Genomic DNA, 26,781 nt, shown 5'->3' on the forward strand with positions numbered 1-26,781 from the left:
GGAGATTTTGATCTGGTGTGAGGAGCAGATCTGGAATCTGGGAACTGGAGCCCCAATCTAGGGTCTAAATAGCCTCATCTTCCTTCTAAGTGTGTGTGTGTGTGTGTGTGTGTGTGTGTGTGTACCCGCGTGCGGGCACGGGCACACCTACATCTACTTTCATTCCCTCCCTCATGTGGGTGTCCTCCCTCCTCCACTACCAGAGTCCAATGAAAGGGTCCTGCTGGATGATGCCACCAAATTGTTTGGCACTGATTGGAAACAAGTCGAATGCTAAGACAAACTCCATGGAAGCTGGGTTTAGGGAAGGGGACGGTCTATTCCTGTTAAACAAGGGAAAGTCTAACCCTTAGGAGAAGGTATGCTCCACTTTGGCAGTGGGAAGAAGGAAACAACCACAACAACCACAACAAACCCACCACCACAACAGCCTCCTGCCTATGCTATTAAAATCAGCTTCTTCAAGTGTCAAAAGCAGTTAACTAGTTCAGGACAGACACCTGGCTGTTGAAATAGGGCTCCGGAGGGCCACTAATCCTTCCATTCACTCGGTTAACTGCTGGATCCCCCAAATTGATTCAACAGGTATGCCGTGGTAAATTCAGCCCATACTGAAGCCAAAGGGAAAATCAGCAAGGGGTGGGCAGCTCTTCTCTGAAAACACCCGAGGAACCAGCCAGAAAAGCTTTTATGGCCCCGACAAGTTTTCTGCTGAATACTGAGCACCTAAATTACCCTTCCCTAATGGAAGTTACATTTTCATGCTCAGTCAAAAAGCCAACAAAATACACAATTTATACAAAATAGCATCAACCTCTTAGGTACTCTTTGCTAGCACTTTTATCCCAATTCACAGCATATGTCTTGCTATAAAATAAAATATATTTCTTATAACCAAGTTGTATGTAGCTGTTCATACCACCGCATCAGAACTGACCACGGGTGATGTGGAAAACATTCTTACGTCCAACCCAATCTACTTATTATGATAAAGGGAAATCATGAGTTTTATCAGGAGATACAGGTACACGGAGAAGAGGAATATCATAATAATCCTACTGATTTCTTAAGTGGACAGGCCTCCTTTCGAAACAAACACATATATAATTACCTAATAGACAATTATGGAAGGGGCATTTGAACTGCAATTATACAACCCAACAATGATGCATACAAATGGTTCTTAATCATAAAGTTCAAAGGAAATGAAAATGGTAACCTTTCTAAAGCAGCTATATATTTTTTTCCTTCTCAATATTGGCATTTCATTAAAATTTCAGGAAATAAAAACAACTTAAAATTATTCAATACCACACAACGTGAGTTCCTCACCAACCTCCCAAGAGCCTGAACTAGAGACATCTCCAGGCGAGGATCCCATAAAGATCAGCTCTAGGAAGCCTTTAACATTTTGCAGGAGACCCTCTGGGTTTTAATCACAATAAGCCTATTTCTTTACCAGGCATCTCTTGGCAAGAAAAGCCCAATTCTTACACCCCATCTCAAGCTTGGGAACCTATACATGCCATTCTCAGATACATTTTTTTAAAGAATACATCACTAGTCCCTTTTTAAGGTAAAATTTCTCCCAAAGAAATAAACAGTGGATGTCTACACCCACAACACACAAATGCAAATGGAATTCTTGCCGATTCACGTCTTCTCATGGGAAAAAAAAATGACAATATTCTCTACGTTTTGAAGAAAAAAGAAAAAGGAGAGCCCATCTTAGATGCTACTGTAGGGATGGGTTTTCTTTGGCTGATTTAGTTGCAGGTTTTATGGAAGAAATAATTCTGGCTGTTTTTCCACCCGTATAAATGGAACTACCTGTGTTGCCTTTTAAAACATTCCAAATTCTAATTTTTAAACAAGAAAATGTGAAGCCAGTGTGCAATCTATACAGTCGCCAAAGGAGAGCTGCCACTAGCTGAACTACTCGGCTAAATGGCTGGTTTGCATTGCCCTGGTCTTTATCTAGCACTGAGAATAGACTGCTGTTTTATCCATAGAGGAATAAATTGCTGTTATTGTGATGTTAGCCCATCGCTTGGCATTGCAATTCAAGTTTTTGTGAGAAAGAAATGTATGATCTAACTGCGACTTGACCTATGCCTTCCGAGATCCATCTAGGTGCTCTAATGGAGCAGAAAAAGTGGTGAATACAAGGACATGCAAACTGATGGTGAAAAATTTGTTTGATGATAGAAGTGAGCAGAGGAGACATGTGAGAGTGGCTGTTTTTATGACAGCTAAGTTTGTTTAACATGCAAAAGGATTTGCCCCCCAGTCTCCCACCTAGCACTTTAATTGTATCACACGAGATACATGCTTTGCCTCCACTGAAGATATGAGCATATATAGCTAACCTACTAATGACATTACTGCTAAAGTGGGCACAGATGATTCCTTACAGATAAACATCTGAATTTCCACAAAAGGCATTAAAGCTTCTCGCGGATGCACCAGGCAAGGATATGCTTGGGTTCCCCGCAGAAAAGTCATTCTTTCTTAATCCTAGGTAGCACCTATTAAATGTTTACTACACACTTGAATCCCAGCACACAACAAGATGTACTTACTTTAAATAAGATAATTGTGTGATTGAGTTTTTAAAAACTCCCCCCTGGTCGCAATCCAGTTTAGCAACCATTTATTCAAAATTTCTCTGGAAAGGACCTATTTTGAAAGAGGCCTGGAGAATAGCAGCAGTTAGATGTGAGCCCCGATAAAGGCTCACTTTTCATTCATAGTCAGAGCCTAAATGTGCTCTTCTTGTACCTAAACAGATAATAAGCACTCAGCACACTCCTCCTCCTTGACACAACACATTGAGACTAATCACACATAATTGGAGAGGAGGAGCAGAGGGCTGGCCACGCTATTGTGTCCAGAGGACAAACGGTCAGTTTATGAGGCTTTGGGCTGATGTAGTCATTTCTTATACATCTACAGGGAAAAAAACATCCTGTTGAAAAGGAAAAAGAGAACGAGAGAGAGAGAGAGAGAGAGAGAGACAGAAAAAAAAAAGATGGCAGATTTAATACAATTAATTCGAGGGAGGTGAGAAAGATATGCCTTTATTTCTTTCTTTTCTCAACCAGGAAAGAATCATGATGTTAGCTGTTTACAGATTAAAAACTACCACCACAAAATAAAACAAAGACCAAGATATTTTCTAAAAGGGCTGGCGGGAGTGGGAATCAACCAAAAGAAATTCTGTCTCAAAAGGAAAAATATTTAGGATTCTCATACGTCCAATTCAAATCGCAGGCTGTTTATAGATATTTGAAGACAAACAAAGGTTTGGCACCAGAAGAGCAGATGATAAAAGGAGGAGTCCAGCAAGGCTGGAAATAATGTGAGTGAGGACAGGTGGACTCCATAACCCCACATGTGGAATGTTTGCAAAGGTGGTGGTGGGGGGGGGGGGGTGCTCACAAATCTCAGGGGGCCTCAGGGAGCCTCCTCAGGGAGGATTTAAAAAAAACTCCCATCCCAGACTTCTGTTTTTGTGAAAATATTCCCTGTGCGCTTGGTGTTTTCTTCGCCTTTTGAACATCTTAATCTTCTATCCATTTTTGGTTAAAATAAGCAGAAGCGGGTAATGAAGGTTTTCTTCATATACATCCTGGTTTTCCTTTTTCAACTGAAAACAATAACAGAACAAAAAAGGTAAGGAGACTCAGATTAGGAATTTTGACCAGTAGTTTTGTTTTTTTTTTTAATATAATTTATTGTCAAGTTGGCTACCATACAGTGTATACAGTGTGCTCTTGGTTTCGGGGGTAGATTCCCATGATTCATCGCTTGCATACAACACCCAGTGCTCATCCCACCAAGTGCCTCCTCAATGCCCATCACCCATTTTCCCCTCTCCCCCGCCTCTCCCCCATCAACCCTCAGTTTGTTCTCTGTATTCAAGAGTCTCTTATGGGTTTGCCAGTAGTTTTTCATGCCGAATGCAACGAAGACTTCTTACCCGAATATATTGTTCTGGAAAATAAATCACAAAAAAGCAACTCAAAGTAGTTTCAGTGGCATTGGCATGATAGTACCATGCACCAGGCTGGGATGTTTCCTGGGAGGGTGGGAGGGGTGGGGGGGGGACGGGCAGGTAAGGAGGAAAGGAGGAGAGCAGGGTGGGTTTTTTTTCATAAATAGACAGTATTTGTGACCTCTATGAACTGTGAGGCACTTCAGTGAAGGGAAAGCTGGAGGCTCAGTCATCTGCACCAGACCAGCCATTTGGCATCGAAGTTTCTGCTCTTGGTCTACCGTGTCCCACACCTGAGCCCCAGGAGCAAGGCGGCCAGGCATTTCAGATCTCTTGGAGACTGGCAGCACCTGGGCACAAGGGACAGGTTTCCAGGCCTAAGACATTTCAAAGGCTCTCCAGCTGCTCCTTAGCGGGGGTTAATATTAATGATAATTCAAAAACTCTTTTCTCTGAGGAGGAAAACAGAGTCCAACAATAGAGCAGCAAGCTTCGATACCATTCAGGTGAAGTTCTGAGGGCCTTTCCGTGGTAGTTTTAAAAATCCAATCAGGGTTCTCAAATCTAGAGTACTCTTTTCCTCATTCGGCCAGAAGACTTTGACGGTCATATTTATATTTCTCCTGGCAAAAAATAATTTGCTATTTATAAAGACAAAAATCAGTATTTTGACATCGGCGTTTCTGAGCCAATTGTTAATTCAGTTTTTAAGTGATAAGGATCAGAAATAAATATTTCTTTTAATAATACACGGAACCAATTCTTTTATTGTTTTGAATCAGATTACCTCCCCTCACCCCCCCCCCCCCCAAACTACATGAATGGCTCCAATATGACACTTTCCTGGATTACTATAGGTCTGGGGCATATTAACTTGAATTTTTTCATGTTTCTTCTAAATCATATTCCCAAACTGTGACACACCCTCACCGGTAAGGACCAGGAGCAACGGGGCCGGCTTTACCTCCCTCACTGGGGAACAGAAAGCCAACCTCGCCTGTACTCTCTAATCCATTTTCACAAGAAAAGATGGTGTGCAGTCACTGAGGTAACTTCCTTCTGTTTTCTTAGACGGGACTTTGCTTTGTTTACAGATGATTAGTTGCCTACTTAGAAAGATCCCCTGGAATTTTGTTACCGCCAAAGTAGTGACAGTGTTAATCCCCAACACACGGTCCCTTAACATCACTCTTAAAAAAAAAAAAAAGGCCAAGAAAATGGCTTCACAAACTTCCCAATCCAAACCCACTACCTAGGGCCTGCCAGCTGTAAATACCTTTGTTGCCAGCTGCCCCAGTGATAGGAGCTCGCTGACATACATTACAGAGGGAAGAGGGGGTCAGGCTAGCTCGGTTCTTCCTCAGGGATTGGGGATGGAGGAAAGTTGATTACTCAGCGTGAGTCAGCTGACCTACTCACTCACAATGCACTAATATACAGAGACTCAAATGAGCTCTTTATATAGTCCCCAAGGTAATATGTGGGATAAATAATTCTTTTGTAAATATGGGTTAGAAATCACTTTTAACTTGGATTCTGTGCTGACCTCTGGAGGCCAAAGCAGAGGCTTCCTTGCTAGAAGGGGCCAGGGGCCAGCCCCGCACTGACTGCGAGCCCTTCCTGCCACGGGGAAGAACCAACGCCCCTCAAAGGCATCACCACACCCCAGCACCAGATCATTTCTGAACCAAGTCTGTCATGTCAGGGCACCTGAACACACACAAGGCTGTTGGGAAATACTTGCTGTCGACGAGGGAATGTGATGTGGTCTAAGAGTAATTCCATTTGCCCAGGCTGTACTTCTCTGCTCAATTGATAATTACAATTTTAAGAAATGAAAACCACCTTGAAAAAAAATGAACAAAAAGCAAATTGCGAATAAAACAATTTTTCAATTTCATCGGTTAAAACAGGGTCTTTGAGGACCCAACTAAATTACATAGCGGCTATTAGTAACATTATGCTTTACTTCATAATTGGATGTAACACGCTCAGCCTCGCCACTGTGCTGAGCGAGCAGCAGCACTAGGGACAGAGTTCAGACTGTTTACCCTTTACAGTATCCACAATTATCAACAGCACACCACACAGATTATAAGCACCAGCCACTTGTAAAGTGGCATTTTGAATAGATAAGCAGAAGTGCAATACGGCCATGCTTTTAACACAATGTACCGACTTCACAAATGAGCCCAAGGCTGTTTTCATGGCGAAGTCTACAAAATACAGAAAATAAACACACCGGTGGTTTTGCCAAAGTTAAAAAAACAAAAACAGAAACAAACCCCAAAACGTGTGGCATGTAGATTTCAAAGACTGCATGAATGAGAGTATTTTTATCAACTGATTTCAAGCCAGCAGTAAGCTCCAAGTGAGGTCTCCACCTTGAGAAACAATTTGCTTATCTTAACATCCTAAAGGTTTTGAGACACGGGCAAGGCACGGGATTCCTAGCCTGGAGGAGACCAAGACGTTGGGAAGGAGAGGGAAGTGTTCTATTTTTCTTCCCCCGTCGCCTGGAAGAACAGAAAGGCAATATTTTTTAAAACACCACACCTTCGGCCGCCTGGTTCCTGAGCACGCTGGCTGCATGGTGTGGGCACAATTTAACAAAAGCACTGGCAGAAAAGTGCAGAATGGCACCGTTTTGATTACAGGCTTGCTTTTTAACGGAAATAAAATTTCACAGTTAACAATGAGAGGTGAAAAGTTTAAGAGGCAAAGCTGTTCCTCCTGATCACTGACTGTTAATCAGCTTCATGGGTGGTTGCCTAAATCTGTAGATTTTTTTTTTTTTTACCTTCCACTACTGCCAAGATTGTAACTAATTTTTTCCCCTGTTGTAAGAGGAGGGGTGGAAAACTCAGCATAGAAGCCAGCTGTGTATGAGTGACGTGAGGCACTAATGCAGAGGGCGAAATTAAAATTCATGAATCTCTTCACAACCATTTGTGTAACAAGATTAAGACGGGACAGCGGAAAAGAGCGGCATTATCAGGCGTCTTACAGTCCTCCAGCTGGTTACGCTCTATTCCAACACAGTAGGGCTAAGAGGATAACACGCAGCCCGAAGGAAAACGCTGCTCCTCCGTTTGCGAGCAGGCTCGGCCCAGGGACCGTGGGGCTTTGGCCAGAGACGGAGAGGAAGAAAGCTGATTGCCGCGCAAGATGGAAAACTTTTAAGCCCTGGCTATTAGCACGCGGCAAACAAAAGCGGCCAGGGTGGAGGTTCCCGGCGGCCGCGCGGTCCCCAGCGCGTCCCCGGAGCCCCGGGGCGGGCGGCGGGCAGGGGCCCGAGGGGGCGCCCCGGAGAAGAGCACCGGGGCTCGGCGCGGAGCAGGGGCGCTCCCCGCTCCCTCCGCCTTGGCCCGCGGCCCTGTCTGGGCGGCCTTCGGTTGCAAAGGAGACCTCCACGTGCGAGCCGGAGCCGGGTGTCGCCGCCCCGACACACCCGCCAGGCGGCACACGGTTATCCGCGCCGCCGCCCGAAGCAGGAGGGCAGGGCATTCTGTGCTTCTGGGGCAGAAGGGACCAGAGGCGCTCTTTTGCTAGAACACCAGACCAGCTGCAACTGCCCCCCCCCCCCCATCCTTAAAAAATACACATCTTGGGTTCACGTTGGTACCGCGTAGTCAGGGGCGCCCCAACCCTGCAGAATATTCGCCTGGCGGCTCCACTTTCTGAGAGCCACACGCAACTCTCAACTCCTCATAAGCTGAGGAGGAGGGAAACTGTTTCTTAGCCCAGGGTCAGCAAAGTGGAGAGTTTTAACTTTTGAGCACTCATGAAGAGATGAAAACTAAGGCCGCCTGGTTATTTATGGAAATTTACTTCCGTGGGACCAATCAGTCCATGGTTATTTACGGAGTACTACCTACCTGTGGGTACATGACACAATATAAATACAAGAGGCATGTCTAGCGATTTATGGACCGTGCTATGCTTAGCAGGGTAGTGTACAGCATTGAAAATAGAGGCAGCTGCTGTCCGCTAGCCGCTGACAATCTAAAGTTCTAGACAAAGGAGACGTGGCCACGAAGGACTCACGTGGCCCAGCACACTTCCAATCTTGCAGGGAGGACACGGAGGGTATCAGGCACAACGCTGACCCTCTCCGCTGGTGGACAAACCCTTGCCTTTGCTCTCCTGATCTGTGACTGAGAAACTGAAAGCATTTGTTGTTCTAGGGGGAAGGTGAATGACATTTAAGCAGCCACAGGCTGATCCCTGTAGCTCTAGCCCGATCCAGGAGAGAAGGCTGTTTTTGTCCCTTTGGGTAGAGGAGAGACCCTTCCCCTACCTGGTAAAGCCCTCAGAGGCTTTCCTTTTATTCTGGGGAGGGGTTGCAAAAGGGAAAAATCTCATTCTGGAGAAGCAGGTCAGATTTGAATAACACACCATTCTCTTTTTACTTTCTGACTGTAAGCAAAGGGCAATCCCACCAGGCAGAGGAGGTGATTTAACCCTTTCAGTTCACAAAGCATCATTGTTTCCTCCCCCACCCCCACCCCCACCCCCACCCCCAGGGGGGCTAAATGAAACCTTAGACACCCAAAAGAGTGAACCCATCTCCACAAAGTAAGGATTTTCTTTTTCGTGCCTGAAGATCAGATCCACTTTGCATATAATTTTTCAAAAGTCAACATACTTCGACATTATATCATAGTCCTGGGTAATAAAGAATGCTCTTCCCATTTTCTCAGGAGAAAATTAAGGTCAGGGCTTAACTTTTCTGCGTTCACAACTTGCAAAATCATGACAAGTTCAAAGTCTCTTGCCAAGGTCAGACTAGCTCAAAGAAGGGAGATTTCTGTAAGGCACAAAATTACAGAAGTAATACATGTTAGACTAGCAAGTGTGATATGTATTAGCAAAGGTGAGATTCCTAAAAAGTTTTCAGTGGAACGCTTGCCTCTCAGTGTCCTATACTGCTCTATACTTATAAATAATAAAAAGGCTGATAACATTGCTTTATGTAAGCAAGCTTAGAAATCACTCTCAGATAAGTGCTTTTGACCTAAATCTTGTAGCTCCTCGATCTGACATATAACCTCACAACTGTGAAATTCTGTATGAGATTTAACAGTCTCAAACTGCCAACTGACCCAGCCATAAAGCAAGCAGAGATAAAGATTTACAGTCCAACATGATACAATTAGACATTCACCTTCTATTTATTTCAGTGCAGCTGAGCATTTAACCTACTTAAAAGCCGAAGGTTTTTCATTAAAATATAAATGCTTGTTTATCATTCATTCTATGCCACCTCCCCTGCATCCTACAAATTAGTCTATTATGAATGAAAAGATTAGTTTGTTTCAGAGAAAGGAGTAAACAGAAATGGTTTCTGTAAAATCCTTCTAGACATGCAAAGATAAAAGATGGCTTTACCACACAAAAATAATCAGATACAAATAGCTGTTCAGAAGCAGCACACCTAAGGAGTGCTTTAATCAAATATTTAGGTTACCTGCCAAAAAGACCATGATCTCTTCAAAATGCAATGCGGATTAAAGTGTTATCTAACATAAGCAGAAAACTAACCTTGGAGTGGAAGTTTGAAATGTGTTCATCATAATTTTCATGTCTTTGGATAGAGAAATCAGCTTTTCCAGCTAGATTGCAAAACTGGTTTAAAGTATTCCCTCGGCGTGGGGCGAATACCATTGCTTTCCCCTAGAACATTAAAAAGGAAATTCACACATTTTAAACCTGGAAGGCAACCAAACACAACAAACATTGGGTAAAGCATTTAAAGTACTGCTCTCAGGTAGAAAACACAATTGTTCTTGGAGACATCCACACAGGATGGGCATTCACAGCGAGAATAATTTCGAGGACAGATATACATCGAGCAAGAAAAAATACGTGTATTTCGCATTCAAATGTTGTTGTCTTTCCCTTTTCAACTAACGCATCTGATAAATAAAATGTGGCCCAGAGTCGGTATTCTGTACGACACACACCTCTCTTGGGTCCAGTGGTTCAAACCATCAACTAGATGTTAGAGTAACTGGTCCACGAAGTGCTACCCACCTTGTGACTCCTTAGCAGCTACCAGCTTGTCCACAACACTGCTCCAATGTGTGTGTGGCAACGGACGCCTAGGGACGTTAGTTTATTACTGTGCCCTGAGAACTCAGTTCCAAGAAATTCTCCACAGAGACAGCTAAGTGCAATCTCTATTGAAGAATTTTGCTCTTTGCTACCACCAGCCTTCTCCGGGACCATGCTGTCAGAGACAAGGCTACCAGATCTTGGTTTCCAACTTCATCGAATCCTTCATGATAGTCATCATTAGAGCAAAGCAGCTCCTTGCGGTACTCAAATGATTGCTTTTCAAAGAAAGTGGTATAATGAGGGTCGCTGGGCTTTTCCAAATAAACTGCACAACCTCATGAGCTTGTTGCCGTGGAAAGGATGGAGGGACTTGAGTAAAATCTACACTGGATTTCAGAAGGCCATTGGACACGAGACTCCATGATGTCCGTTTGCTGACCCTTGGCTGCAAGCGGACTTTTCCGCGCCCTCTGAGACATGCACAGAAGAGCTCAACTTCCAAATCCTTTCTTTTTGTTCAAAAGATGACCGTACGCTTCTGTTAACTTCAAGGTTATACTTCACCTCTGTCAAATGCTTCTTCAGGTTTTGAGGGAGTCATGAAAATATTTCTTATGAAAGGTGGTTTCTCATTTATTACTGCCACCTATTTATGGAGCATCTGGGATAGGCGCTCCATTGGCCTCATTTGCTCTTCACACCATCCGGTAATGGAGGTGTTATCAGCTCCATTTTTACAGCATGCTCCCAATGGTTGAATAATTGGCCAAGATGACACAACCGGCAAAAGACTGGACACTTACCGGACTCCAAGGCTGATGCCCGCTCCACGACACTACACTGCCTCCTTATTAGCAATAGCGATGGCAATAATAATAATAATAGCTACCGGTGTGTTTGGTGCTTCACCAACCTTCCTTTCCATCCCATCAACGGTACCCTCAATGACCTTGTGTGGTAGACATTACATTTCACACATGATTAAACATGCAGTGAAGGCCTTGGAGAAGACGAGGAGGAAGTGCGTGGCAGAAAATGTTCTGGGCTTAAAAGAGTCTCCACCATGACACAGCTGTCACCTCAGGAAAATTAGAAGAAGGAAAAAAAAAAAAAAAGCCGTAGAACTGTTGAACGAGAAGGGACCTTGGGGATGACGTAATCCAGTCTCTTCAGTCATCCCAGCCGACCCACCAAGGTTTCTCACTCACCAAACGGGAAGAACGAAGCCGCAACCCCCCCCCCCCCCCCCGTCCCAACTCCAGTAAGTTGTGAGGATCGAATGAGATGACGAATGTGAAAATAATCTGAAAATCAAGGTTATGTCAATGTAAGACTAGAGACATCTACACCACTTAACAATGCCAGAGGGATTCTATCAGTTCTTTGTCCCTCTCTTTCCCTCATCCACCTGCCAGAAAATACACTGATATAGTGTCCTGGACATCAGGTGTGTTTTCATACTGTGTTTACACAGACATGTGCACACTCAGGCACATAATTATATCAGCACCAATCACGCCACCACACTTCAGGTCCTGTCAGCTTTTCTAATATTAATTGCTATTTTCAGCGTTTTTCAAACTTAGCAACAAAAATTCATTTTGATGTGAAACTGGATATAATACATGGTCTCGGCAGGGGAGCAAAAGTCTCCATTAAAAAAAAAAAAAAAAAAAGGAATACTAGTGGGTCATTTTAGTCATTTCTAAGAGCTGGTTGCCAGTCTGGCTCTGTGAATAATGGAAGTTGCTTTATTTTCAAGTCACCTGCAAAAATGGTCTCACAGTTAAAATTGAAGAGTTGATTTTTTTTTTCAAGATTTTATTTTATTTTTTTTTTTAAGTAATCTCTACACCCATCGTGGGGCTTGAACTTACAACCCTGTTATCAAGAGTCGCATGCTCCATCAACCGCGCCAGCCCGGAGCCCCTGAAGAGTTGATTTTTAACAGTTATTATCTGAGCTACCTATCATAATGTTTACAGGGCTACAGGGCTCTTGGCTGGGTTGGTGTTTACATTTATAAGCACACGCTCCCCACCCCCACCCCCACCCCTTGCTGGTCAGGGTGAGCTGTAGGGGGACCCAGCTAAGCATATGGCATTCCTCTCCGCCCAGACATCTCTCCCTCTCTGGGTCCCAGCTTATCTGTCCTTCCCTAACCACCCTCTAGAACAGCAGCTGCTTCCCCATCACGCTCCCCTCCCCTCCCCCCTTCACTTTTGTTCTTAGCGCTCATCACCGCTAACACACATTATATCCCTGTTTGTTACTGCCAGTCACCTTCGGCTAGAACGGACGCTCATGACAACGGGATCTTCTAATGTTTTATTCACTGCATTTTCTCAGTGCCTAGCACATAGTAGACTCTCAGTCAATACTTGTCGAGAGAATAAACGAAATCCAGATGTTGAGTAATGTGAGAAATGCAAGTCTTAGGGAATTCGAAGGCCACATTCTATTGCTTATTCTTGAAAAATGATCTTCCCCAGGAAGCTTTTACAGAGTCTGATGGGATTTCAGAGGGCAGCATTCTGTGCACAATACTGTGCCCACAACAAAGAGAAAGGGTGAGCAGTAGTTTTAATCTCTAATTACTCAGTTTTGAGTTTTAAAATGCTTTCTTTTTCACTTTATTGAATACAGACAGACACCTTTGAGGTGTGAATCAGTATTTAGGAGGGACAATAGCACATCATCCATTCATTCAATAAACAGCTGCTGAGTGCCAGCATCCACCCCATAAGGAATGATTTTAGAATTCCCCTGTCCCCAGTGGAGCAGGACACTGGTACAATCAGAGGAATATGGCTTACAATTTAGGCTGCAAAAATCAAAACAAGAAAAAGAGATATAGATTTCAAATTAGCCCATCACTTTAGAAAAATTACTTTCAATTTACCAAAGCCCAACTTTCTAGGCATTTGAAGTCCTAGAATCATCTTAAACTCAGAATGAACACTCAATTGAACGTAAAATTTTGACTGATGGGCAGAAATTTGAGAGAATTCATTTATCCCTGGAGAGGAGAGAGGAGTAGTTCCACTAAACAACAATGATATTGTTTACATCGTGAGCTCAGTTGTTGTTATTTTGCTACACTAATCTATACTCATATATTAAAGGGTGTGTGCTTCTGGAAAAAATAAGTATGCTTCAGATTTCTTTTAAAAGGAATATGCTATGCTGGTGAAATGCCTTTATTCCTGTTTCATTTCCAGGCAACCAACTATTAAATACCGATTACATGTTTAAGCTTATGTTTATTTTTTTCTTTACCTGGCTTCTGAGATGCTGCCTTTGCCTGCTTCCTCCCCTCCATCTCTCTCAACCCCCTTCCCTGGCTTCTCCACCTGCCCCTTGGTCTCCAGGGATCTGCCTACTTTTTCTTCCTGTTGTGCTCGATTCTAGGCAATCGTATGGAAGTCCACGACTTCAGCTCTTACTGATACATCAACACTTCCAAATATTTATCTAGAGCATTCATCCAGGGCCCACCCATGTTTTCAGGTGCCTACTAGATCTCTCCATGAGGATGTTCTGAAAATACTTTTTTTTTTTTAAGTAGGTTCCATCTGGAGCCCAACTCGGGGCTTGAATTCACGACATTAAGATCAAGACCTGAGCTGAGATCAAGAACTTAACTGACTGAGCTACCCAGGCGCCCCATGATAAAGGAGTTGATTTTTGTTTTGTTTTGTTTTGTTTTTAAGTAGGCTCCATGCTCAATACGGGCTTGAACTCACGACCCTGAGATCCAGTCACATGCTCTACCAACTGAGCCAGCCAGAGGCCTTTTGAAAGTACTTTTAACCTATTCTGTCTACAATGGAACTCGTACCCTTGGCCACAAACCCCTTCCCACCCCCATCCTCCCACCCAAACACACTGAGTACCTACTAGGCACCAAGCATTTCCGTACCCTTCACCTTCAAAATGAAGCTGGAAACCAGGGAATTGTGGCATTGCCTGTAAAACCCTCCAATGCCACACCTGCATCAGTGTCATTTGCTGTATATGATTTTCAGACTGTGTTTGAGTTGTGTCCAGAGTGACATGGGAGGGTGAAAATGAGACCAAGAGCAGAAGTGCTAATATTCTCACATCCAATCTAACCACAGCTGCTTCACTTTTATCTGTCTTACAATTGGGGTGATGGCTAAAAACGTTTTGACCGAAGGCTTCTCCCATTTAAAAAGAGTTTGAAAACCATGACATGGGCCCCACCTTTCTGGGAAGGCAGGCAAAGTCTAGCATGACCCGACGAATGCCTCTATCTTCAGCCCCGGCTCTAGCCCCTCCCCCATACCCACTTTGAGCTCCAATCAGGCCAAACTCGTCGTAGTCCCCCGACTTGCCCTTTCATGGACCCCATGTGTCTTCAAACTTGCAAACATTCCCTTGGGTGAAATGCTTCTCTTACCCCCCAGTTCTTTGTCTGCCTGGTAAACCCTACTCCTCCTTCAGCACCCAGATTAGACACCCTGTCCCTGGGATGTCTTTGCTGACCATCCCTGGCCTCAATGCTGTGCCTCCTCCCTGTTAGCCACTTTTGCCCTCTGCTTCCTCACCCACACCTCTGTTATATCCTTAACACACCATCAGGTAATTGCTTGCTTGTTTGTCTCTAACACTAGACTGGGATCTCGTTCAGGGCAAGATTCCATTGTACCGTATTCTATCCCCAGGTCCTAGCACAGCATCTCAGCATCTGGCATCTGAGAGGTACTCTGTAAATGTCTGCTGAATAATTCCTCAGTAAATATCCACTCAATTCTCTCTTTTCCATCTTCAGATCTTCTTTAGCTCCTAACTATTCAATCTCATGTACAAGTTGGTCCACGATGGTGACCTGAGGAGACTTGCTGATTTCCAGCTCTCTCATACTCCACTACAGCCTCTATGTGGGCCAGTCGATCTTTCTAGAACCCACATCTGACCACCCCACTGCTCAAACACTTTCAGTGGCTCTCTATGGCCCATATAATAAAGCCCAGTTTCTTCTCATAGTGTCCTCAGCCTTTCATAAAATGGCACCCCAAACTAACTCTTTAACCTCATCTTCTGCCCCTCCCAATGCTAACCCCAAAACCACACAGATTCTCACACTCCAGTCAGAGCAAACTTTCTGTTGACCCCAGAATGCAACATGCTGTTTCATGCCCTGTACCTGGGAGCATCGTTCCTTCCACCTGGGATGTGGGATGCTTCCTTTCAGCCCCCTTCCCTTGAAGCTTAGGATGCTTTACTATTAAAGACCAGAGTCAAAGGCCACTCCCTCTACAGAAACCTTCCTCAGGCAGTCAGTCACTCTTTCTAGTGTACCTCCTCCCCAGTACCCATCACACTGCACTGTAATTCCTGGTGGCTCAGGCACTCATCTGCTAAACTGAGATTCTCAGAGTGCTCATGATACATATTGACACCCCTACCCTACATTCCCAGCAGAGTGCCGGGTAGTTCGTAGTTGCTTAACAAATGTTTATTGCATCAAGACAGAGTCCAAATCTTGACTATCACGTTCTACTGAAGGCGTAAATTAGAAAGACTGTCAAAGCAAATAAACTCAGCATCGCATTATATGTGACCAAAGGCTGGGCTCTTGTAGGCCATTTTTCACTGTCCACTGGGGTTCCACCTGTGAGTGTGGTACATCTCCACGACCAGATTATAAATTCTTTGGGGGCAGAGACTCAGTACTACATGTGCTGAACAAGCACCTGGGTAGACTTCAGGAAAGAACTTCTAGAGCCAGCCTCCTACTCTGAGGGTCTTAAAACAATCTGGAGATTCTCTATTCCTACAACTGGGAGAGGCAGGTATGGCTGAACCCGGTTTCTCACCAAGAACAAGGGAGGATTTGTTGGGTCTCTGACCCAGCTGGCAGACAGGAAAATAAGGGCCCTTCAGCACCAGCTCAGTTCATTGCCCTGAACCCACACTCACAAGGCATTTCCCTGAGATAAGCAAAAACAGAGGTTTGTACAGATGTATGCAGAGATGTTGGATTAAAAAAAAAAAAAAAAAAAAGGAGGAGGAGGAAATCTCTGCTCTTCAAAAACCATGTCTGTGATTTACATGCATAGCACTCTTGGCATACAAGCAGGGCTCCAGGAATTTGGTGGTTAGTTAGGGCCAGTTTTAAAGGTTAAATGAATCCCAAGATGGCATTTCTGAATTCCCGACAACTGGTTAGCGGCAACGAGCTGGAGAGCGGTCAACATGGCATCCCCATCCATCTCTTTGCGCTTCTGAGTAAATTCAGACCGTCTAGCTGGCTTGGTGTCCCTCCCTGCACTGAAAGCCATTTCAGAGAAATATTAGTAGATGCCATTTGTGGCTTGTCATTTCCAGGCTAAAGTTCAACTTGCAGGTTGCTGTGGCTATATTTTAAATTACATTCTGGTCCTCTGATATCAGACATTGCTGATGTTCTTTGAAGAACACAACAACGGGGGGTCACCTATCAATCAGCAGCAACAAGAAGCCACTCATGGAAGGGAAACAGATGGGGAGGGGACGCTTTGGAGCAACATTGCTTCTTAGAATAAGTACATTTTGCCAATTTCATTCCTTTTTAGTATCTATTCTTTTCTTTTCACCTTTTAAGTTTGCTAGAGAGTTCCCTGTACATTCTGGCAGGACGCCAGTGTTCTATAGCTTCTCTCAACCAGCAGGTTGAGGACAGTTCCCATTTGGGCCGGCGAAAAACATTTCCTGCTGAAATTTGGGGCTTCGTGTAATGACTCTGCAACTACAGGTGCCCATCTGGCTGAGGATCTAAGCTCAGCCCTGGGATTTGACATCGGCACTGTGCCATGCCTGGAGTGCACCTTGGTGGCTCAGCTCTCTCTGGGGTCTGTTCTTCTCACTCATGACCACACTACGAAATCTGAAAAGCAGGGGCACCTGGGTGGCTCAGTTGGTTAAGCGTCTGACTTCAGCTCAGGTCACGATCTCGCAGTCCGTGAGTTCGAGCCCCGCGTCGGGCTCTGGGCTGATGGCTCAGAGCCTGGAGCCTGCTTCCGATTCTGTGTCTCCCTCTCTCTCTGCCCCTCCCCCGTTCATGCTCTGTCTCTCTCTGTCTCAAAAATAAATAAACATTAAGAAAAAAAAAATTCAAAATCTGAAAAGCAGGGAAACTCCTCTTCTCCATCTACCCTTTTTTGCTTCTGGATCGTGTGACTCCAGACAGCTGATTTGCCTTAGCTAGAAATCAAGGAACATACCCGCAAATGGCAGAGTTCATTTCTTCCCGCAGCTCACCCCTTGAAACCTCACGTGACAATTCCTCCGTTATTGCCATCTAGCACTGACCTCTCTCCTCTCACTCTATCTGTAGCCAAAAGTGTCATCTTCATCCATGCGGACAGTCCTCCTGGGACCGAGGGACCCGCTGCAAGGCATGCAGGACCTGGGTGCGGGGGAGACGCTGTATGTGCAGGTATGTGCAGAAATCACCAAAGTTTGGGTCAAGAGAATGGTGTATTCCCCTCCCACCGGCATATCTGCAAGGAAATATTCTGTCCTCACCACAGTCAGAAAGTCTCTCTGGTTCTTCTTTAGGAGCTAAAATATATTCAGAGCCAGTGGTGTGTGTGTGCTAAAGCTTTCTGATGCGTTGGCTTGTTCCCTCCCCATTTTACACATGGGGGAAACTGAGGCTTCATGAGATGAACCCAGTAAGTGGCCCATCTGAACCTTAAACTTTCAGACTCCAGAGAACAAGCATACCTTCCCTCCAGAAGAAGGACTTGGTGAGAGAGATTGAGTTCCAGAGCCTGCTAGTGTGAACTTGGGCCTAGATTCATGTCCCACACCACCCTCCATCGGCCAAGTCAAGTGTCCCTTTGGACAAGTGTCTCATGGGTATTAACCCTGACAAGCTAATAGAGCAATAATAAACAGCCAGTTTTCATCCTGGAGCACATCCCATGCACCAGGCACTGGGCTGGGCATTTACATATGCAAATACTTTACATCAGGAGGAGGTAAGATTTACTCCTCCCTCACCCGGAGGTGATGAAACTCTGGGCTCAGAGAGCCTTGATAGTAAGAGCAGACTTGGGTTTTGTATGCAGATATTTGTGACTTCACCCTCTAGCTTTACCTGCTTTCCCAGCAGAAACTGGGGCCCTCCTGGGCATTTGGAAGCATTTGGCTGAAATAGTTTTCACAGAGCACCCTGAGAACTTGGCTTTTATCTCCCACTGAATTTGCTGAGCCTTGAACCCAGAAGTTGGGATCCACTAATGGAGCCCCCCAAGTTGTTTCTTTGTGGGCCTCTTGTGACACCTTTTTAACACCAGGGCCACAAAACCATGGAGAAGTTGTCTGGGCTCAAGAGAACGTTAAAAGCAGCTCTAATTGTAATGGAATAAACCTCTCATGTTCTCTTAGTCTTAGATAGTGATTTCCGCAGGAGGAGAGCCTATGGCAGCAGAACAGCCAGTCCTGAGACCTAAGAGGGGAAGGGGTCAGTTTTTGCTCTGGTTACCCCCCCGCTCCGGGTAACCAGCCCACTGGTGCAAGATACGGAGCTCCTGGTGGCCACTGCCAAGTCTATGTGATCCTTCTACCACCCACCTGGTGGAGGCCCAGGAAGTGCAAGTGCCTTGCTTCCAATGGGGAGGAGATTCCTGGGCGGTAATTTGGGCATATCCGTGTGCCACCCACAACTTGGATTTCCCCTCTCATGGTGGGTCTCTGACACCTTGGGCGAGAACACCCAGCAGCCTTGGGCATCAACCATCCCATGAGGGGCCTAAGCAAGGCTCCCTACTCCCATCTCGAATGCTGCGGTTCAGGGCAGGCCTCTCTGATTTGGCCTTCCTGCTCCTCACGTAGAATGGGCAAGTACCACCTACTCCAGGGTCCTGCCTCGTCCTTCTCGAGCTAACGGTGAGTATCGGCTGTCACTAGGAGGGCTGCTCCGTGGAGCCACACTTCAGGCAAGGTTCAGGGTTTACTGGAGGGTGTAGAAGAAGCTGCTAGAGATTCCAGCCCAATCCGCGTTTAGGACTATCCACAGCCTGGACGGTTTTCCATTGGAAATCATTTGAAAGATTTACAATAGATCCTAGGTAAATCATGCAAATCTCTGACAAATGGAGCATTTGCCACAAATAGGCTTTGAAGGGTGTTGGTGAAGTCCTGTCTGTGCAGCGTGAGATCCAGGAGTCCTTGAAAGCATTGTATTTATGTATGATACATTTTCACAGAGGCCTTTACATCCAAGAATCTCCATGCCCTCTCTGAAAATCCTGACCTTGCAAGTGCTCACAAGAATCACCCAAGGCTAATGGTGGGGGTGGGGGGGATGAGGAGGCTCCCAATTCCTTCTTCTACCCTCAACTTGGGCTGCTCATTCAACCATGGCAGCAGCCATCAATAGCTTGGAGCATGCCCCTTCCTTGCCTCAAGACCTACTACCCACCTCACAGGGGGAATTGAGAAGGCCAATTTAATTTAATTGATTACCACTTACCAAGCTGTGGTTACTCCTCTGAGAGGCCTATTTAAAGTTTCTGAGCTACACAGAGATAACAAAATAAAAAGCAACAGCATAAGGCAAAGGACGATTATCAAATTGCTCTGGGAACCTTCAATGTGAATAAGATATAAAAGAAAGATTGAAAGGTATTAGTCCATAAGTCTCATCGAGGTCAGAGAACTAGAGCAAACCTTCTTAAAAAGACTTTTGAAACAAAACTTTAGAAAATACTTTTACACACACACACGCGCGCGCACACACACACACACACACACACGCTGCAGTCCTTTCTCAGACAAATATGAGTACCTGTCTTAGAACTGCATTAACATTGTTAACCTATTTTAAATTCCTAGGGCACAGCAAGAGTCTTACATACTTATAAGATTTTTTTTTTTAATGCATGAGCTTTAAACTTGTTTTCTTACTTTAAATAGATGTATATTAACTCTCCGGTTAGGCTGTAGGACCTCCTAGCTTAGTGGAACAGCCCAACAAAATAAGAATGGCTACAAACTCTGTAATTTACTCACAGGCATAAATGGATATATAAATGTAAAAATGTGCACAATATTTTATGCCATGCTTGGCTTCATTGTGACCTAATGTTTATAATATGTAAATAATGGCTTCCTTTTAAAGCAAAGAACTTTTAATATACAGATTCATCTGAAGTCCTATTTTTTTGATATAAACAGAAATAAAAAGAAAAAATATTCTTTTGCAATAAATAAATACCCAATGACAAAGGTTACCATTGAAGGCATTTAAAATGACAGAAGTCAACAGAAAACTTTCAATATCATACTTCTACTTTAATATGAAGATATTGTTATCAAAGGAAAAGACTCAAGAAATTCTTTGATAAAAATAATCTCACACTATCTTTGAAGCGGTTTCATTTATTTTACTACCCACTGTGTTCCTTATCAGAAGGCCAAGGGTAAGAAGTTTCCTAGTTGTGATTAGGAAAGAATCTGATAGATCAGAAGACCCAATTGAAGTTGGACATAATAAGTATTAAAGTATTACATGACATTAATCCTGCCATTCCATTACTCTCTCCATCTTTGTGCACAGACTAATTATTCTGAAGCCAGTGTTCAGGAGAAAATAGAAACATACTTACTCTGGGCTGGAGTAATCTCTTTATTGCATCAACAAGGCTGGCTCTGTACTGGTCCAGAAACAGGCTGACATTGAGAAGAGAGCAGAATCCAGATTAAACTGGGTTCCAAGTCTAATGATACTAATGGAGATAAGTACAAGACTAATTACACATGTTTACTCAACACTAAAAAAGGAGAAATTGTTTCCTTCCATTCAAGTGTCTCACTGGAACAAAAAAAGATATTGTGGTTGGTGTTATCCACCCGAAGCCAAGTCATCAACATGCAACTGGCCAGGATTCACACATGACTGGGTCATGTGTGAGTGACAAAGGGACAATTTCTAAGCTGCCATTTGGGGGGATCATCTGGTTGAGATGTAACACTTCCTGTCATGAGAGCCTAGTTTATATAGACCTGGGCCATCAGCCAACGGAGGGCACTATGAGGCCACCCTCCAGAAACAAACACCAGCCCTCTGATGCCCAAACCACAGAACAGATCTCAGGTGGTGATGGGTTTCAGTGACTAACAGCAGCACTGAGGTCAGACTCAACCACTGACCTAGGAGTAAACAGTTCCAGAAACAAAGACCAGGTTTAGGCAAGGTATCACACAGGGTTTTTCTCCTTTGACCTCCATGTTGATTTTTTTCGAGTTCACTGTGATTTTTCATTTTTCTTCTCTTTTGAGAATTTCTTTTTTTTTTAATGGTTATTTATTTTTGAGAGAGAGAGAGAGAGAGAGAGAGCATGAGCAGGGGAGGGGCAGAGAGAGAGGGAGACATAGAATCTGAAGCAGGCTCCAGGCTTTTCACTGTCAGCACAGAGCCTGATGTGGGGCTGAAACTCATGAACCATGAGATCATGACCTGAACTTAACTGACTGAGCCGCCCAGACGCCCCCTCTTTTGAGAATTTCCGTTTGTTGCTCTGTCACCCCTTTGGTTGGGTCAGGCTAAGCCTTCTTTACCAGGCCTGCTCTTGGAAACCTGGGGCAGATTTGTCTTATCTGGGACTTGTGGACTAAAGCACTGAGCAGCCTTGTGAATCAGCCACCTCATAAGGGGCCTAAGTGGAGCCTCGTCCTCCCGTTTCTAATGCTGCAGTTTGGTGTGGGTCCCTCTGATTTGGCCTCCCTGGTCCTCACATAGCATAAGTAAACACCACAGATTCGAGGGCCCTGCCTCATCATCCTCCTCTGAACTCAGCGTGACTACCACCTTTCAGTAGGAGGGCTGCTGTGCCGAGTCAAACTGCAGGCAAGTGGGGAGCCCAGTGCAGGGTTTAATAGACTTCTGGCTCTGAACTTTCTACTATGTGTGGCTACGTTGCTTCACACGAGGCCTCGGTTTCCTGGTCCATAAACGCCCACCTACGTGGCTGTGGTGGGCATCAAATGAATAATAAATATTAGGTGACAAATATTTGTTGATCATCTACTACATACTAGGGGCTGTTTTAGGCATTGGAGACATGCTGTGAATAAAACAAAGTTCCCATCCTCAAGGAGCTCCTGGTCTCTCTTCATTTACACACTACAAGTTCTAGCACAACCAACATACGCACCCAGAAGGTACTCTCTGTAAGTATCTGCTTACTGCCTGACTGGTAGAGAAACACAGTTCTTGAAATCGAGCAACTTACGTACGGTGTTGGTTTCAATGACCCTCAAACAGGCTGTCCGCACTTCTTTACGGGTATTGTTAAGGAATTGTCAAGGAAGAACCAACACTTGGGTAGAAAGTTCCACCAATTAGGTTGGTTCTCTTCCAAGTCTCTCATTTGAGAAAGGAGTGGGGGAGAGCAGTGTATGAAAAATTGCCAGGAAGTCAGTGCTTGGGTTTCACCATGACGTGTACAGTAGAAGGTTCTTCTATAAAAGGATGCTTTGAGCATCGGAGAAAGAATCCTTTAAAGATGAGCTAAAATCATATCTAGAGTGGGAACCTTATCCCGCTCCATCCATCAATCAGGACAACCTGAGGGTGAGCCAGGGGAAAATGTTCCTATCATTCCATTAAAAAAAAACAACCAAAAAAACCACAAAAAAACCCCACTAAATCTTAGAGCTTAGAGTGTGTCTAATTCAAATGCTACAAAAACTTGCCCATAAGTCATATTAGTCAGTGATTAATAATCATTAAGGGTTGATAAGAAAGGAATCAAGTTTGGGGCACCTGGGTGGCTCAGTTGGTTGAGCATCCGACTTCGGCTCAGGTAGTGATCTTGCAGTTTGTGGGTTCGAGCCTGCGTCAGGCTCTGTACTGACAGCTCGGAGCCTGGAGCCTGCTTCGGATTCTGTGTCTCCCTCTCTCTCTGCCTCTTCCCCGCTCATGCTGTGTCTTTCTCTGTCTCTCAAAAATGAATAAACGTTAAAAAAAATTTAAAAAAAAAAAAGAAAGGAATCAAATTCTATCTTGGTCTTTTTTAAAGTTTTCTCTTCAGGACTGTATACCCTATTCTTTAGTGAGGTAGTAATATCTTAATTTTGTTTTAATTTTATTTATTTATTTATTTATTTATTTATTTATTTATTTATTTTTAGAGAGAGATAGAGAGAGAGAGAGAGATATCAGGGGAAGGGCAGAGACAGAGGGAGACACAGAATCCGAAGCAGGCTCCAGACTCTGAGCTGTCAACACAGAGCCTGAAGTGGGGCTTGAACTCACGAACTGTGAGGTCATGACCTGAGCCAAAGTCAGATGCTCAACAGATGGAGCCACACAGGCGCCCCAATAATATCTTAAATTTTAATAATTAAGCACCCTGGTTTTATTTTTTAAAATGACTATCATTGTGGGACAATATCTCTGTCAGTTATTCAGGCCCGTAGGAGAGCTGGCTGGTTATGATACGCAACATTAAGCAAAAGACTGCTCTTCAGTTTGTACCTGTGCATCCTATGAGCTGGTAAGACTGTCAGAAATAATCAGCACCTTAAAAACTGAGCTTAAAACATAACCTTATAAAGCCCTGTTTCCACTCAACGTTGGTGATATGACAAAGATATTAATATTGCAGCCTACTGGAAAATGCACCTTAACACCCAAGCACCCATTCCACACAGGTATTTGAATGGCAGTGTTGTCTACTCCATCCTTCCAAGTCAAATTTCCCAAAAGTAATTCTTACAGTTCTCTAATAAGTCTTGATTCCAAGCAGCTCACCTTTCTACTTAGCTCTGAGGCAGAATGTATAATGCTTTGTAGGATACGTCATATGAGCAATTTCAATGTGCTTTAGTGGGAGTGATGTATAATCTCCTGAAAATTCACCCCTTAAATAAGTCCTAATGGGCTCTGAGAACAACAGCAGCTTAAGTGGATCTATTTAAAAAAGGCTGAGTGGGTCACTGATTGGAATGGAGATACCATTTCAACTCTCCCTTCTGTTACTGATCAAAATACATGGACAGTTGCACTAGTTTGGCTATTAAAATACACACACACACACACACACACACAGCCCTCTATATAATGCACTTGTGGAATCAACACTTGCTTTGTTCCATTGATCTGGTCTGATTTCAGGACAAAGGAAAGGTGCTAGGCCATTTTCACCGCCTCCCTTAGAATCAGAGTTTTAGGCAGAGCACAGAGCACCCAACCCTCCACTCATAGACAAATTAATTAATGAGTGCAGTGGACAAGGAGACATTTCTCGGTCAGTATCCACAGAAAGGAAGGTCTCTATGCAATCTTTAAGATGACATGTGCTAAGTTAAAGATTTAACTTTCAGAAGAATGGCCTCTATCAATATTTATCAACTGATTGCTGTGCAGCCAGGGTTGATGGGGGTCTGATTGCCTGTGGGGCTACCCCTTAGGGTGCCAGATCTTTGACAATTTGTTTATCTTCTTTGGGACTGAGTTTTAGGTATGGCTGAGTTTAGGTAAAAGGGCTGGCCGCATTTGGGTTAAAGAGTTTTTCAGGTGGGAAGGCTGCGATTTAGAACTATCCACGAGCACAGCATCTGGAAGAAAACAAAGATATTCTAGAGCCTGTTTTGAGAAAAAAAAATTTTTTTTTGTTGCCACAAACACACCTTAAAAATCAAACTTTTTTCATCATTTAGAATAATAGAAAATAGGAACAACCCACCATACATAGTGTAAAAATGCTAAGAGAGCCAGTGGGGTGGTGTAACCTTCCTCCATTTCTCCACAAAGTCTCAGACGGCGCTTGCAGGCACAGTGCTGACTGTCCTGCGGACCTAGCGCGATGCATCAGGCTATGGGTGGCATTTTAGACTTCCTTTCCAAGCCTTTAGAGAATCCAAACATACAGAATCATTTTTATTTATTGCAGAGCTACAATAAACTGGACAGCCATCGAACACTGAATGAAAGCGTTCATTGGATGAAAAAAAAAAAAAATCTTACTTCCAGACTCTGAGATTATTGTGATTGAACAGGAGTCTGGAAAGGCAGGCTGAAAATTAACAATCATGTGCTAATCTAAACTCAGCAAGGACCAGGCTGGACTGCATTCGGGTAGAAAGGAACTCTTACATTAAATTCGATGTTAAACAAGTCAACCGAGGAACTTAATAGGCAGGTTTTTCTTCTACACCTGTGGTTAAATATTCTAATATTGTGATGTTTGTCAACAGCATCCTTTCGCAGGTGTACCTCAATTTTTTTCCTCTTGTTTATTTCAAAGTTGACATTTTACAAGTTATTTAGAAACTGTTGAACCATGAAACTATATTTCATTGTCAAAAATGCTGAATGGTGAAATACTGGCTCGCTTTCGCAGCTTGCCTCTTTATTTTAGAATCTGGGGAGCTCCTAAATTTAGACGTGAGCGAAGGAGACCGTCTCTTCTGGGAAAGAAGTCATTTCCCCCACAGCCCACAGGTTTATGAATGTTTGAATGTAAATATATGAATATATGAATGATTTAAAAACATAAACATATCACCCGCTCCCTCTTGTAATCATGTGCATTTTCCCTGAACCGCAACGTGGGTTTGGAATAGGTTTGTGAATGGGGTTTGTTTTCATGTAAATGGGATCAAGCAGTCCCACTGGTTAGCTATTCAGAGAATCAGACAATGCCACCCTTGCTGGAAATGCTTCAGTAAGGATTTAATCCATGAACCTAATATTTGAACTCCAACTCTTGCTTCATATTCCTATGGCCTTAATCCAGATCTCACGGATAATAACTAAAGGACGGTGTGCGGCAGTGTGATCTGTTTATGCGTGGCACCTATTTCTGCCACTGAGTATTTCAAGTTTCATCTTGGAGGTGGTGTCTAAAGAGAGTTGTTTTTTCTTTTCCCCTCCTCTGTAACATTGTGGAAAAAAAAAATGCAGCATGGTCTGCCTGCCCGTCCCCAGAAGCATCACCCACGCCAATCACTGACAGAGCAACACCAAACCGTCAGGACATAAAGAGCTCACGGAGCCTTTGCTTCACTGCTATGTGTACAACATGCATATTAAAAATATCACTGTGCTTTCTAAGTTTCTAAGCAGCTTACCCATCCCTGTGAATATGAAGAGAGACTATTACCAAAGCATTTCTTTTGGAAATAATATCGGCATTGCAGTGAGACTAGCTTAATGTTTCACATTTACAAATGGGAAATTATAAACAGGCTGACATTTTGGCACTTATGACACCAGGGGGAAAAAAAAACTTAACAACTCACGCATAGAAAAGCCATTTATAAAATAAAACTTGGTATATTTAGTTCATTTGAATCCATAAATACTCACATAGCTCCTAGATGTGTGTGTGTCTGTGTGTGTGTGTATACATCTAACATTGTGCTATGTTATGTATTTGCAATGAAAGCCTTAACTGAATATGCATTATGTATACCGGTTGTACGTGACCCTGTTGTTCACTAGGGGAAAAAAAAGATATTTCTCAAACATGCTGTGTGGCTATTTTTAACCTGAGAACATTAATCAGAAAAGAGCTTAAATCTTACTTCCGCTGCTTGTCTCTCTGGTACAAATAGGATGACATGGTGTGAGTGTCCATAGCACAGGGCCTGACAAAGCCAGGCTGTTCTGATATTTGTGTAAGGGACACATTTAACTCTAAATCTCCCAGCCAGACCTGACTTTCTCCACATATCAGAGCCCACGCCTGCGACCCTGTCTA

At 43.8% G+C, this 26,781-nt stretch overlaps 1 protein-coding gene across 5 annotated transcripts in view; it reads right to left on the bottom strand.

Annotated features, from left to right (window-relative positions):
* Nucleotides 1–3,053: 3,053 nt before the first annotated feature.
* Nucleotides 3,054–26,781, bottom strand: part of CAMKMT (calmodulin-lysine N-methyltransferase) — a 405,610-nt gene continuing 381,882 nt past the window's right edge. For 3 of the 5 annotated variants that reach the window (XM_060607427.3, XM_060607445.3, XM_060607408.3), the window contains 3 exons: nucleotides 20,680–20,743; nucleotides 9,542–9,673; nucleotides 3,054–3,649 (listed from right to left, as the gene is read on the bottom strand). In XM_060607427.3, the coding sequence (XP_060463410.2) occupies nucleotides 3,572–3,649; nucleotides 9,542–9,673; nucleotides 20,680–20,743 (274 nt within the window). In that variant the 3' untranslated portion in view covers nucleotides 3,054–3,571. Of the gene's footprint in view, nucleotides 3,650–3,710; nucleotides 8,808–9,541; nucleotides 9,674–20,679; nucleotides 20,744–26,781 lie in introns of those variants that run through there. The other 2 variants (XM_060607417.3, XM_060607435.3) reach the window with 2 other exon arrangements.

This window comes from Panthera onca, chromosome A3 (assembly GCF_046562875.1).
Source record: "Panthera onca isolate mPanOnc1 chromosome A3, mPanOnc1 haplotype 2, whole genome shotgun sequence".
Classification (NCBI taxonomy): Eukaryota; Metazoa; Chordata; class Mammalia; order Carnivora; family Felidae; genus Panthera; species Panthera onca.